The sequence below is a fragment of the Ochotona princeps genome, chromosome 10 (assembly GCF_030435755.1).
Source record: "Ochotona princeps isolate mOchPri1 chromosome 10, mOchPri1.hap1, whole genome shotgun sequence".
NCBI lineage: Eukaryota > Metazoa > Chordata > Mammalia > Lagomorpha > Ochotonidae > Ochotona > Ochotona princeps.
The window spans coordinates 338,285-352,979 of NC_080841.1; the positions used below are offsets into that span (position 1 = coordinate 338,285).

General features: G+C 59.7%; 1 protein-coding gene across 11 annotated transcripts in view; it reads left to right on the forward strand.

Annotated features, from left to right (window-relative positions):
* CACNA1E (calcium voltage-gated channel subunit alpha1 E) overlaps positions 1 to 14,166 on the forward strand; it is a 253,728-nt gene extending 239,562 nt beyond the window's left edge. For 6 of the 11 annotated variants that reach the window (XM_058668915.1, XM_058668917.1, XM_058668914.1 and 3 more), the window contains 10 exons: positions 1,458 to 1,554; positions 3,220 to 3,325; positions 3,847 to 3,954; positions 4,346 to 4,446; positions 4,590 to 4,696; positions 7,767 to 7,881; positions 9,112 to 9,240; positions 9,811 to 9,991; positions 10,514 to 10,704; positions 11,241 to 14,166. In XM_058668915.1, the coding sequence (XP_058524898.1) occupies positions 1,458 to 1,554; positions 3,220 to 3,325; positions 3,847 to 3,954; positions 4,346 to 4,446; positions 4,590 to 4,696; positions 7,767 to 7,881; positions 9,112 to 9,240; positions 9,811 to 9,991; positions 10,514 to 10,704; positions 11,241 to 11,774 (1,669 nt within the window). In that variant the 3' untranslated portion in view covers positions 11,775 to 14,166. Of the gene's footprint in view, positions 1 to 146; positions 352 to 1,457; positions 1,555 to 3,219; positions 3,326 to 3,846; positions 3,955 to 4,345; positions 4,447 to 4,589; positions 4,697 to 7,766; positions 7,882 to 9,111; positions 9,241 to 9,810; positions 9,992 to 10,513; positions 10,705 to 11,240 lie in introns of those variants that run through there. The other 5 variants (XM_058668918.1, XR_009246127.1, XR_009246126.1 and 2 more) reach the window with 5 other exon arrangements.
* Positions 14,167 to 14,695: the final 529 nt, after the last annotated feature.

The window sequence follows — 14,695 nt, forward strand, 5'->3', positions numbered from 1 at the left end:
GCTGGGCTAGGTTTTCCTCAGAGGAGTTTCGGGCAGTGTGCTCTGGTGAGGCAGCAGCTCGGCCTCTCCCTCCTGGTTCTGCCAGGCCGTCCTGGCGGTGGTGCTGTCTCTGAGTGCCCCATTAACCCACTGTGCTTCCTTTGCAGCGGCAGGCTCCCGTATAAGGATATGTACAAATTAGTGCGGGCGATCTCGCCTCCTCTGGGCCTGGGAGAGAACTGCCCCTACAGGGTGGCCTGCAAGGTTTGCTCCTAGTCCCCGGCCACCACCCCCCTCCTGTCCTGCTCACTGCCCTGCGTACATGAAGAAACCCTCATGCCACTTTCCTTTGAGTTTAAAGAGGCCCCAACTCTCCCCAAACCAGCAGAACCAGCAGCTGTAAGCTAGGAAGAGTGGCCCAGGTGATGGGGCAGAAAAGGGGTGACAAAGGGGTGAAGGTGGGTTTCTCTTCCCTCACGGAGCTGGGGAAGCCCATGATGACCGATGGGTACCGCACTGCCTCCTACAGCAGGTGCAGCTAGTCTGTCCTTCTGTCCACCCTTGCTGTCCCTCCCTGTTTGGCCAGAAGTGACTGTGAGAGCTGTGGGACACCAGTGGGAGGTTGAGAGAGGAAGAAACTGGAGCAGGGGGATGGCAGTTTGAGAGGAAGATTCGGGGAGTGTAGGGCCTGGGAAGACCCCTACAACCATGTGAGCCTGGGGGTTATGCCACAGTGTCTGGGTCATGGAACTAAGGATGCCGTTTAGGGCACATGGGGCCCCCTCTGGGACCTCTCTGCCACCAGTGGCTCTCAGAGCCTTGCTGGGGGCTGCTGCTGAGACTCTTTAAACTCACCCGGTGGAGCTGCAGCCGCATGAGGGCACTGGGGCAGCATGGCATGCCGGTGCTCCTGCCCCCGCCCTGGCCATCTCCTCTGCCCGGCATGTGTCGGCCCGGGGCCTTTGGGGAAGGAGGAGCTCTCACCCGCAGGACAGGTGGGAGCCACGGCCAACCCCGATGGACACCCACAGTCCACCACTCCCACTGGGAGCCACTGCCTCCTGCCGTACACACCCGTGCCGGGGATACACAGCACTCCACCAGGAGCCAGGCAGGGCCTAACCACGGGAAGTGCTGTCTATCCGGTTTATACTATTCACCCACAGCCCTAGGAAAGGGAGGGTGTGGGGGTGTCGGGGCGATGCCAGTCAAGGAGAGTGGAGTGGAAGTGAGGCCTCCACCTGTTCCCAGGTCTGTGGGGGCGTGCTATAAACCACACCAGGACGGGCCGTGTCCAACCTGCCTTGATTAACAGGTTTCCTGTTCTTCTCCTGTCTGTCCGTTTTGTTTCATTCCTCTCCTCTTGTTCTCTGTATATTCCATCCATTCTGTTTCTGCTGCCCGGGAATGCTGCATCCTCCCTACCTCCTCCCCTGCCCTGCCTCCCCCTGCCCGGCCTGCCACCGCCACCTGCGCAGTGGCCGCATCCATTACACTGAGATGTACGAGATGCTGACCCTCATGTCGCCACCACTAGGCCTCGGCAAGAGATGCCCCTCCAAGGTGGCGTATAAGGTAGAGCACCTCCCTTCCTTCCAGCCTCAGGATCCCCAGGACAGGGGGCAGCGGTGGGCCAGGGCGGTGGAGGGGTCAAAGAAGGAAGCAGCCCAGACCTAGGCGTGGGTCAGGCCCAGAGAAAGGAGGAGCCTGAGGCCACTGAGATGGGCTGCAGAGAATGGGGGCTTCCCGTGTGGCTCTGCGTCCTCAGGCATGGCCTGTGTGGGGCCCCAGAGGACAAACCCTAGGCCATAGGGTATTTGAGGGAGAAGAAAGTGTCAGAGTTTGTAAAATTGACTTGGAATCAGCTTGGCTGGGTAGTAATGTGCCAGTCCTCTGAATGTGGCTCCGTGAGGTATGAATGGGCACAGGAAATACAGGGCTCACCCTAACCCCAGGAATGGGGGCAGTTCTAGCCCAAGGAACCAGGAGTGCAGTCCCTACTGCCTCCACAGCCTGTGGCCCCAGCATCCCCAGTGGCCCCCTCAGCCCAGTGGCCCCAGTGGTCCCACAGCCCAGCGGTCCCAGTGGTCCCACAGCCCAGTGGCCTCAGCGGTCCCACAGCCCAGCATCCCCAGTGGCCCCCTCAGCCCAGCGGCCCCAGTGGTCCCACAGCCCAGTGGTCCCAGTGGCCCCAGTGGCCCCCTCAGCCCAGTGGTCCCAGTGGTCCCACAGTCCAGTGACCCCAGTGGTCCCACAGCCCAGCGGCCCCAGTGGCACCCCCAGCCCAGAGGCCCTCAAGACCAATTAGCCCCCGTGGCCCAGCGGCCCCAGAGGCCCTCAAGGCCCAGTAGTCCCAGCAGTCCCAGCGGCCCTCATGGCACAATGGCCCCCGTGGGCCAGCAGCCCTCACTCTCTAAAGCTCTGAGAGCGCTCCCAGGCGCGGTGCACATGCAGGCCTGGCCTGAGCAGTCATCATGGTCCTGGGGAGCCACCTGTCCTCAGGTGTGCTCAGCTGTGGACAGGAGATTCTGTCCAGCTAATCCACGGCCCCTTTGCTGTGGAGCCAGACTTAGAAGCTAGGCCACCCAGTGTCAGGAGCCTGTTTGGGGGCCTGCTGGACTGGTGGTTCCCCAAGGACTTGGCATGCAGCTCTGTGTGGGACTGGCCTCCCTTCATCCACAATGGCCACATCCACAGGTCCCAGGGCTGGGTGTGGCCCTGAATTCTTCACATCTGGAGGAAGTTGCATGGTTGGGGGCGGGGATGGACTGGAGCAAACTGTTCCCTGGGATGTGGACTTGGCCATTCTAGTGATTTCCCCATGGGTGAGGGGACAGGACGTGCCCACTGCTGCTCCTCCTTTCATCCCGTCCTGAGCCTGCGTGCCTCCCTCCTGCCCGTCCCACTCCGCCTCATCCTAGACCATGCATGCTCAGTCTGGGCTGGCAAATCCTACATCTCAGAAACTCAAAAAGGGTGCACCAGGATGCATCTGTCCAGATGAGCAGAGCCAGCCAGGGCAGGGGATGGAGCCACCTCCTGGAGCTGACTCCCTCCTCTGAAAAGCTGCTCCCTGGCCAGTGGAGAACCCCTTCCTGGGGTCTGAGTGAGGTGCAGGGAATATGAATGGGATCCTTACCCTCCTTTTGTCTGTGTTGGGCCTTGGCGCCTCCCTCCTCCCCGAGGCGTCTTTCCATCTGTTTTTGTTTTTCCGGCTCTTTCTTTTTCTCTTCCACGCAGAGGCTGGTGCTCATGAACATGCCCGTGGCCGAGGACATGACAGTCCACTTCACGTCCACCCTTATGGCTCTGATCCGCACAGCGCTGGACATTAAAATCGCCAAGGGTGAGCAGGGCCCTGCTGACTCACAGCCATTTCTGCAGGGTGTGGGGGACAAGGCGTGCACCATTGACCATTGCTGCCAGTGGCTCGGCAGTGTCATGGCCTAGGCGGCGGTTTTCTGACCCCGGCAAGCAGCCATCATATCACCATGCCTCCTGTCCTCATGTTGCCTTGCCCCCAACATGTCTGGCATTTTCTGGGTGGTGCTATCTCTTTGGGAGCCTGGGAGGAGGATGGGCCTGCAGCATCCACACCCAAACCCTGGCCTAACCACAGAGCAGCTAAGCGGGCACTGAGCCCTGTCTGTGGAGTTTCTCCTGGTGGGTGGAGCCTGAGCAGCTCTAGGGGTCCATGAGGAAGCCACTCCTGGCCTCCAGGGTAACCAGAGCTGCTGTGCTGGGCTTTCTTGGCAGAAAGACCCCAGGAGTAGCATGTCCGCCGGCCCCATGCCTGGGGTTGTCCTCCCCATGGGGTGCAGGGCTCCTGCCATGGCTCTGCTGACTCGCTGGCACTTGTAACTGTAGGGGGCGCAGACAGGCAGCAACTGGACTCAGAGCTGCAGAAGGAGATCCTGGCCATCTGGCCCCACCTGTCTCAGAAAATGCTGGACCTGCTGGTGCCCATGCCCAAAGGTGAGGGCTGCTTGGGGGCCTGGGCATGGAGTGCAGTGTTCCAGGGAGAACCAGGGGTTCGTGGAAGTGTTTTCTTAGGATGTGATGCTGTGGTAGGGAATCCTCTCTGGGGACCAAACACCCCCTATGCCATACTGTGCAGCAAACCTCACATTGTGGGCAGTGGTAGCCTCGTCTGTGGGGGTCTAGACAAGGAGGAGGTAGCATGCAGCAAAGTGTTGGTGTCCCAGACTGAGAGCCCCAAGGACAGACACAGATGGCCTGTGCCGTGTCCTCGGGTCTGGGCACGCAGGAGACCTCTGCATATGCTGGGAGGGCTGGCCCCACCTTGGAGTTGGTGACAGCCAAGCCTGCCATCATGTCCCACCCTCTGTGCCACATCTACTTCCAGCCTCAGACTTGACTGTGGGCAAGATCTATGCAGCAATGATGATCATGGACTACTACAAGCAGAGCAAGGTGAAGAAGCAGAGGCGTCAGCTGGAGGAGCAGGTGAGCTGGTCCTGCACAGAGGACATGGCTGCTGGTTGGGGTGAGGCCGAGAATACCCTGGGGTCAAAGGTTAATGTTTCATGGCCCATGTTTTATGGCACTGTTCTCCTGCCATAAGTTTCCTTTGTTCCCATTCCATGCAGAAAAATGCACCCATGTTCCAGCGCATGGAGCCGTCCTCTCTACCCCAGGAGATCATCGCCAATGCCAAGGCCCTGCCCTACCTCCCGCCAGGCCCCCCTGCAGGCCTGTGAGTAGACTGGGTTGCTCCCTGTGTGCTGGGTGATGCCTTTCCCAAGACTGCAGCAGATGGTGTGTCCACACGGTGGCCTGCTCGAGAGCAAAAGGCAGAGGGCTTCTTACTGTCCAATGCTCTTGAGTCCAGGAACTCCTAGTCACAGACTCCACATGGGTGGCCCACCTCACCGGCATACTCTTGGCCACACTGAGCAAGGCACACTCCTGTGCCCAGTCTCAGGCCATGGGGGCACAGTCTTGCTGGGCCTCTGACACAGGGAACACCTATGTGACAGTTTCCTCCTGCACCCTCAATCTCAGGAGAACCTCAATGGCTGTCTGACCCAGCCGGGCTGTGGTGAGCAGCTCACTCATAAATGGCAGCTGGGGTTCTCTGAAGCAGCAACTTGGTCTAGACCCAGGCTGCCACCTCAAGTAGGTCATCCCCTCCTAGAAGTGCCCCCAAGTCTGCTGCATAATCCTTCGAAGTTTGCTGTGTATAGCTGTATAGCAGGGTCACATGGCTTCTCAGACCACGGCTACAGTATTGACTCCCTAGGTTGAATCTTCACTTGATCTTAGACAGAAGGCCGAGAAGTGATCCTAGGTTTAATCTTTAGAAGGAGTCAACTTGGCTCAAGTACAAGTATTGACTTGGGTACAGGATACAGCTGGTCACAGTCACAGGAAGTGATGAGGCAGACGCAGTGAATGAACCATGCAGGTACAGGAAGTAATCCCCTCAGCACAGAGGCGGGGGGCGCTCCAGGAGGGGACAACCCACACAAGGAGGGTCAGACACTGTGAGCAGACATGATGAGGGGGGACACTGAGCAGACATGGGGAGGGGAGACACTGAGCAGACATGGGGAGGGAGAACACTGTGAGCAGACATGGGGAGGGGGACACTGAGCAGACATGGGGAGGGGGGACACTGAGCAGACATGGGGAGGGAGAACACTGTGAGCAGACATGGGGAGGGAGAACACTGTGAGCAGACATGGGGAGGGGAGACACTGAGCAGACATGGGGAGGGGAGACACTGAGCAGACATGGGGAGGGGAGACACTGAGCAGACTTGGGGAGGGGGGACACTGAGCAGACATGGGGAGGGAGAACACTGTGAGCAGACATGAGGAGGGGGACACTGAGCAGACATGGGGAGGGGAGACACTAAGCAGACATGGGGAGGGAGAACACTGTGAGCAGACATGGGGAGGGGGACACTGAGCAGACATGGGGAGGGGAGACACTAGGCAGACATGGGGAGGGAGACACTGTGAGCAGACATGGGGAGGGAGAACACTGTGAGCAGACATGGGGAGGGGAGACACTGAGCAGACATGGGGAGGGGAGACACTGAGCAGACATGGGGAGGGGAGACACTGAGCAGACATGGGGAGGGAGGACACTGAGCAGACATGGGGAGGGAGAACACTGTGAGCAGACATGAGGAGGGGGACACTGAGCAGACATGGGGAGGGGAGACACTAAGCAGACATGGGGAGGGAGAACACTGTGGGCAGACATGGGGAGGGAGAACACTGTGAGCAGACATGGGGAGGGGGACACTGAGCAGACATGGGGAGGGGAGACACTGAGCAGACATGAGGAGGGAGGACACTGAGCAGACATGGGGAGGGGAGACACTGAGCAGACATGGGGAGGGGAGACACTGAGCAGACGTGGGGAGGGAGGACACTGGGCTGTTTGGAAAGGAGTCATTGTTGGCAGACAGAGAGGAGGGAAGGTGTGGCAAACAGTGGATGGAGGAGGATGTTTACTGACCAGGTAGGGGCTCACTTTGTCAGGGGAAGGGAACAAGCTTTTGTTTGGGAGATCTCAAAGATTGTGTTCAGACCTCGGCATAACCATATGGTCCAGGTCACAGGGAGGTGCAGTGAGCTGCGGCTGGTGGCCGTGAGGGAAATGTCACATTTATTCGCAGAGGGACAGGTTGTGGTGCTGCTGGGAGAGCCATGGAGGGATACAGCATGGTGAGTGGGTGTGGGGACAGTCTGAGAACTCCATTTCTTAAGGAAGGGACCTTGTCCCTCTGGAAGTCCAGTCTAAAACCCATAACCCTGTGGCAGTGTGGACAAGTATCCTGTCATGCAGACCACCAGGAAGGCTCTGAGTAGTGGACCAGGCTGCTCCCTCCGTCTGCTGGTTCCTCCTCCACTCCCACATGTAGCAACAGCCACAGCTAGGCTGTTCTAAAGCCAGGTGCCCTTCTGGGTCTCCCCCTGTGGGTACAGAGTCCCTAGTAGCTGGGCCATTTTCTGCTGCTTTCCTAAGCCCTTAGTAGGAGCTACATTGTAAATGGAGCAACTGGGACTTGAACTAGGAGCACAGGCAGAAGTGTAACATGCTATACCATTATACTAGGCCCCAGCAAGCCTCTGAAAGCTGGAGCAGGAGCTACACAACCCGGGCCCATGAAGCCCATCTCTCTCCAGAGGAGCCCTGGCAGTCTCACTCAGCTCTTTGTGGCAGTGGGAGCCAGTGCCAGCCTTCATGGCAGATGACCTCTGCCAGCTGTATCTGTCCACTTGGGGCATCTGTGGGCTATTTGTGAAGAAGGGGAGATGCCTCACAGTCTATTCCTGACTGGGTGCAGGAGACCCAAAATGCCCCCCACCCCTGAGCTGCTGCCAGCCTCTGGCCTCAGTGCACACCCCAAACCCAGGAGTCTCACACAGCATTCTGGAGCAGGCTCAGAGGAACAGCCACAGGCTAGCCGGTCCTCCCCTGGTGCCCTGAGTAGGGCCCCTTGCATGGGAGTGTTGCAAGTGCCACAGCCTGGGTCTGATGCCTGCTGTGCTCAGGGTCAGGGGCAGTTATCCTGCAAGCAACCCCAAAACTGGGCAAGGCTGAGCTGCCTGCCTGGTTGGGCATGCCGCCCCTGAGCCCACACCTTCCTGTGGTGGGACTGAGGCTGCCCCTGGTAGGGGACAAGTGGCCTGCCCCCAGCCTGGGTGCTAGCCTCCCTGGGGCCCAGGTGATGGGGTGCCTTGCTGGGAGCTGCTGGGCAGGGCACGGACAGGACCCTGACCCTCAGTCCTGCTCTGACTTGGTTTCAGGGGTGGCCGGAGCAGATGTCCTGCGATGAGTCCACTGTCCCCACAGGAGATCTTCCAGTTGACATGCATGGACCCGCCAGAGGAAGAAGGGCAGTTCCAGGAACAGCGCTCTCTGGTGAATGATCTATAACTCCTCAGCCCTCCCTGTTCTTCTGTTAGCCATGGCCAGTCAGGACAGTACTGTCCTGTCCCAGTCAGTGCCCCTGCCTCAGACTGGGTGGTCCTGGCCCCTCTCTGCATCAGGTCACATCCTCCAGGTATGGACCCTGAATGCAAGAGCAGAGTCAGACGAAGGTCTCCCCTGGGAGGGAGCTGCCGGATAAACCCCCAGGGAATCCAGTGCCAACCTTGATGTTGATGGCCACCTCAATCCAAGCTCAAAGCAAGGGCAACGGAGTGCTGGCTGCTAGGAAGCTTGGGTGACCTAGCAGGATGCCAGATCACCACTCTAAGCCTGCCACCCAAGTGGTGGCATTTCTGAGAGCTAGGGGAGGAAGCAGTGGGGCTTGGCCTGACTCTCAGAAAGCAGAAACATGATCCCTGAAGTGGCCACGCTGGCCGCTGCCTGGTACATACAAGCCCATACCCTGAGAGTGGCAGCTGATGCAGGATGAGGTAGCAGACTTTGGGATTCAACTTGGCTTTCCTAGCTTGGCTGTTTCTGTCTCCAGGAGGGTCTAGGGTAACTGGGGAGCCCAGGGGAGCCAGGACTTGCCATGCAATTCCAAGGCACAAGGGGGACAGGGCACTCACCATGCAGACCCCTGCTTCCTAAGAGCCCCAGCAGACCTGTTGGGTGGGAACCCTCCAAGATGCAGGGCAGGTTATGTGGGTGTGTGTCCGTCTTGTCAGTCCGTGTGTCTGCGGCTCCATGCAGGTGTCGGTGGCCACACACTGCCCATCCCATGGGTGGGGACCTGTGTGTGCATGTAGAGTGTGTGTTTCACGCACAACAGCACTGTCACCATGTCTGCTGGAGCCAGTGCCCCCAGGCACCCCCACACGCCCCACTGCACACCTCCTGTTGGACACCACATCCTGATGCAGGGACACTGGCCATGCGTGGCATACAGAGTGAACCTGTTCACAGCCATCTCATGACCTGAGTCTCACAAGAGGTTGGCAGAATGCCTGCACACACTGGGCTACACCGTGTCTGTCTTCACTTCTGTGTGCCCACCTGGAGTTGTAGGAGGGGCCTGGGCCTCCCCTCTTCTAGTGGCTATGAGAGAGAGGTCCATCCTGGACAGATGTCCTGCTGAGAGCCCGAGGGTCAGAGGTGTCCTCAGGGGTGAGAGGAGGGAATTGGCATATTCCACGAGCGTGGCTGTGTGTTTGTTTCCAGGAGCCAGAGGTTAGTGAATTAGAAAGCGTGCGGTCCGCTAACCATGGCACCCAGCTTCCTCAGGACACCCGGGAGCAGGAGGCATCGGGGAGGGCCTCCTCTATGCCACGCCTGACTATGGAGCCCCAGGTAAAAAGCGACCACCACCTGCCCCTGCAGCATCCCAGGCTGTGAGAGAACACCTGATGCTCTCAAGTGAGCCTTAGCTTACCCCTGCCCCTGCCATCAGGAGCAGAGGCACTGGGGCCTAGTTCACACAGGCCGCTGTGCGGTTGCAGCCTCGGCCAGGGCACAGCCTCCCATCAGCTCCTCCAGCACTTGTGCCTTCATATGCAACTCCGTGTCAGGCCATCCATCCTGCCAGCGCAGGCCACGCTGCGCTCTGTTGTCTGTTTCCTGGCTTTTCCTGTCTGTCTGTCTGTCTGTCCTACATGGTTTCGACAGAGACGAGACGTTCTTGTGACTGTTCCAACTTCTGTGGCAAATTCTATGCCAGCCAGGAAAGCAGGCAGGAATGGGAGTCAGTGGGCCCCCAGCACTGCAGGCAGCTTCCTGCCCGCCACAGCCCTCAGCAGCCTGAGGCCAGATTGGCCCCAGCCGCAGTTCAGACCGAGACTCAGGGCACATCTCAGGCCTCCCTCGACCCTGCACCCTCCTATGCTCACTCAGACCTCATGTCCCTCTATCCGATGTTTCCAGGTGGTCACAGACCCAGGCTCCATGCGGCGCTCCTTCTCCACCATCCGGGACAAGCGCTCCAGCTCCTCATGGCTTGAGGAGTTCTCCATGGAACGGAGCAGCGACAACACCTACAAGTCACGCCGCCGCAGCTACCACTCATCCCTGCGGCTGTCTGCCCACCGCCTCAACTCAGACTCAGGTGTGGAGGCTGCAAGCACTACATCCCAGCCAGGAAGGACCTTGGGGTGCAGGCCAGGTGGCCACTGGACTGACCACTGCACTTGGCAGAGTTGTTAGACTGACAGGTTGCGGGGTGCCCCTCCTCCCCTCCAGCTTACCTCACTTTGTAAGACATGCACATCTCTGGCCTCACTGCAAGCAGAGGCCCTGTCCAGTTGAGACAGAAGCAGGTTACCTCCAGCTCCTGCAGGCAGACGATGCCTGAAACCACAGATTCCCCCTCACAGCACTGGGGCTGCGGCCACTGAGACCCCATGTCCATGCACACAGCACTGTCCAGGGCCACGCCAGGAGTAGGCCCTTCCCACATCTCCTTACCACAAATCCCACCATGGGTCCATTCTCAGGACCTGGTCGCTTGCAGAAGGCCCCTCCATCCCACTGGGGGTCAGAGTTCATGGCTGAGTTTAGGGGGACACCACATGCAACCCATAACAGGGCCTGGCACAGCACACTGAGCAGCGGCTGCCTTGTCTTGCAGGTCACAAGGCTGACACTCACCGCTCAGGAGGCAGAGAGCGGGGACGGTCCAAAGAGCGAGAGCACCTTCTCTCCGCTGATGTGTCCCGCTGCAGCTCCGAGGAGCGGGGGGCCCAGGCGGACTGGGAGTCCCCCGAGCGCCATCAGTCTAGGTCTCCGAGTGAGGGCAGGTCCCAGAGCCCCACCCGACAGGTGAGCCTGGGTGGCACCCACAGATCAAACTCTCAGAACCAGAACTCCCGGAAAGGCCCTGGCCCTGGAGCCCTTTTTGACCATCCCAGCATTCAGATAGCAGGTGCTGTGGCTGGGAGAGGGAGGGGCAGACATCCCACCCCAGGCTCCCTAGTGTTTGCATGGTCCTGAGCAGTGACCAGCCCCTGCCTGAACAAAGCTTGCTGGGCCCTGAGACCCCAGCAACCTGCTCCACATCCATCAGGTTTCCTCAGGGCAGAGGACTTGTGATCGCTGGAGAGGACAAGCGCCTGTTGACATGGACTAGGAGAGGAACCAAGGGGAGACGTCTCAGTGTGGAGCGGCATTATGGCCGCTCACGGTCACATGTCCTGGCATCCATTTGCCTATCCTGGCTCCAGGCCTAGGCGTTGGGAGGTCTGAGTCCTGGGAAACCCTGTGTGGGTGGGAGCCAAGCCCTGTGGCCACTAGCAGCTCAGTCAAGGCCTGGCTGGTACGCCCCACGACAGTGAACTGTGTCTCTCTTCGCTCCACAGGGCACAGGCTCCCTGAGTGAGAGTTCCATCCCCTCCATCTCGGACAGCAGCACCCCGAGGCACAGCCGCCGGCAGCTGCCTCCCCTTCCCCCAAAGCCGCGGCCCCTCCTCTCCTATTGCTCACTCAAGCAGCAGCAGCCTGGTGGCGACTTCTCCCCACAGGCTGATGGGAGCCAGGGGGGCACCCTGCTGGCTTCCCCGTCCCTGCAGAGCACCCCGGGGGGCTTGTCTGAGGTGCCTGCTGCATCAGGCCCGCAGGCCTCACCCCAGCGCTACATCTCAGAGCCCTACCTGGCACTGCACGAAGACTCCCACGCCTCGGACTGCGGCGAGGAGGAGACGCTCACCTTCGAAGCCGCTGTGGCCACTAGCCTCGGCCGTTCCAACACCATCGGCTCAGCCCCACCCCTGCGGCACAGATGGCAGATGCCCAACGGGCACTATCGGCGGCGACGGCGTGGGGGGCCTGGGCCTGGCACTGTGTGTGGCACTGTGGGTGATCTTAGTGACACTGAGGAAGATGACAAGTGCTAGAGGCTGCTCCCTTCCCTGCATGCTCCCGCCTCACTTGGGGTGTCAGGAAGCCTGGGCGGGCCAGGGGGAGGGGAGGAGCAGGACCCCATTGGTGGCCAAGATGGGCGTGGAGAGCTGGTCTGCACCCCCCAGACCCCTGGCTCCCTGCTCTATTGGGGAAGAAAGGACAGGGCCATGGGGCTTCTCCCACGGAGGGAGTGTCCTGTGCCCTCCCCTCAGCCCCTCTCGCTGTCTGGCCAAGGGTGACGTGCAGTACCCTGGGCATCCTGAGCCATGGGTACCCCAGGAGGAGTCTTGCCTGGCACCAGCACCCAAGAGGAGCACTGGGTGCCATGGGTGGGAGCTGGGGAGGGAGATGCAGGAGAGTGGGAGAGGCGGATCTGACGAGAAAAGCCATAACCCTCTGCCCCACTGGGCGGGGCCATGCAGGGGGAAGGAGCTGGGCAGCTGCCATCCCCCCAGCACCCACCCTGATGAAGGTGGTGTGAATGGCACTGTTACCCAAGCTGCTCTAGGCATTGGCCGTGGGGCCCCGAGGCATTTGGAGCAGCATCTGTGTCCATGCTGCAGCTTGTGGATGCTGCACTGGGAGGCCAGGGGCCCACAGGAGAGGTGGGCAGAGGAGCAATAGCTGGCCAGGCCACATCATGGAAGACACGGGGGAGGGGGCAGTGCATATGCCTTGGCCTGGCATCTTCTGCAATGTTGAGACTGAGGCTGCCTGTGCTGGATGTTCTCCAGGCCAAGACTGGGCTGCAGGCCTCCCTGCACCGAGGACATGGACAGTGACCTCCCCTCAGCCCTCACAGCCTCCCTGCATGCAGGGCTCTCTCCAGAGGAAGACACAGAGGACCTGCGCAACCCGTCCTCCTGTGGGGCAGCTGTCCCAGTGGTTTTACACACACGGTTGTGTTCTCCTGACTGGAGTTGAGGGCAGACCCAGCATAAGCTCAGACAAGCTCAGTCCAGCCACATGCCTGGAGGACCACAGCCACAGCCTCGCTGCTGGATGTGGCTGGACTCCCTGATCCACCGTCACCCTAAACCAAAGCAGCCTCACAACAGGAGGCTCCTAGAAGCCTCCCATGTCAGTTTTCCTGGGTAGCAGGCTTATGCTTGACCAACTGAGCACCCAGCTCCTGCACAGCTGAGTACTAGACCCTGCTGGCAGCAGCATCTCCCCCACCCAGTCAGTTCTTGAGGCCGTGGCCAGGAGTGGCATGTGAGCACCAAATCTCCTGTGCCAGACACACTGCCTAGACACCCTGTTCTGTGCCCTGCAGGAGGCCCGCACGAGTCCCTGACTCACACCTGCTCTCCCCAGGACCCTGCCCAAGAAGTTGGCCTCTCTTTCCTGCCTGCGCTCGCCCTAGTGAGAGTCTGGGAGGTCAGATTCCCTACAAGTCAGTCTCACCCAACCCTGTCCTGGCTCTCACCACCCTGGAGGGCCTCACCCCCATGCCCATTGTAGGGGTTCATCACTCCCCAAGACCCCTCCTCACCATCTCCCCAGAACAGCAAAGGCTGGAGGGGATGGGAGAAGAAAACCAAGGCCAGGAGATGCCCAGCCAGGGGTGGGGGGAGGAAGGGGCGTGGAGGACACAGCTTCCTCCTCCCATACCACACAGGCCAGGATCACTGCCCACCAGGGTGGGCCAGGTCAGGCCCCTTCCAGGTTCACAACCTTTCCGCTATACGTCTCCAAGAGACACCTCAGTCCCACCTTCAACATTTCCCTGACACACGTCCGTGGCTTGCATGGGGAACCTGGTCTCTGTGCCTGTGTAGCTGCACGTTAGCCTGGACAGGCCAGCTGGGGTGATGCCTGCTGCTCCAGGGTCCATATTCTACAGAAATTCTCACCCTGGGGAAATTGGGCCACAAAGTCTGAACACTTAGTCATTCCCTCCAGTGGGCTGAGCCAGGGACACCCAGCGCCCCCCATTACCCCTCCCAGCTGTGAGCGCCACAGGTGGGCAAGTGCCTCGTGGATGTTTCTGGACCTGTCCTGAGTTCCATGGCCTTGGATTGGCTCTTCCTGAGGACACGCAAATGGCGCCTCACCCAGGACACAGTTCACTCCAGCTTTAAAATTCACCTTTGAAATCCCACACTAAGGCATGTTTTAACAACAGCCAAACTTGGTGAACTCAGGGTCAAGGCCCACCTCCTCCATGCAGGTCCCTGGGAGCAGCTTCTGGCACTTTCTCTGAGATGCCCAGTCCCATCCCCCAGAGAGCAGGGTCACCACATGCGTGTGCCCAGGAAGGAAGGAATGACCATAGATTCCAGGTGGCCAGTTTTTCATCCTTGAAGCCTCATTCTGGGGCCTCTGTCCAAAAACTATCTCAGCAGGCCACTAAGGAGTGCCAGGGCCTGGGCACAGGGGCAAACTGCAGGAGAGGGGAAGTCAGAGTTTCCACTGGCTTCTCCTCACACAGTACGGACAGCAGTGAGTACTGGCGTCTGAGCCCATAAGCTATATTCTGCCACATCTCTGGAGTTGGGAGGCACGTGGGAATCTAGGGCCAGTCTGAGCCCGAACCTGCTCTGCACTTCCTAATCCTAAACGTGAGAACCTTGATGGGGAAGCTGAAGCAATCATCTGCGCTCTCGCCACTTCCCTCCTGTCCACCCGAAGGGCACCAGAAGCTCAGGAACTGGTACGTGCAAAACTGGAACCTTAAGAAGACCGTTGTCAAGTAGTGCAGAGCCTGGTCACAGCAGGTATGTAGCTCCCAGGGAAGTCTCCGCCATTGGAGCCCAGAACACAGGGGCCTGTGTGTCATGGTCAGGTCAGAGAAACGGCCATTGCCTGTGTCCCACCAGGGCCTGTGGGACTCCTGGGGCCTAGTGTGAAGGTCCACCTGGATCTTCCTATCTCCCCTACCCCAGAGTGTTTCGATCGTAACAGTAACCAA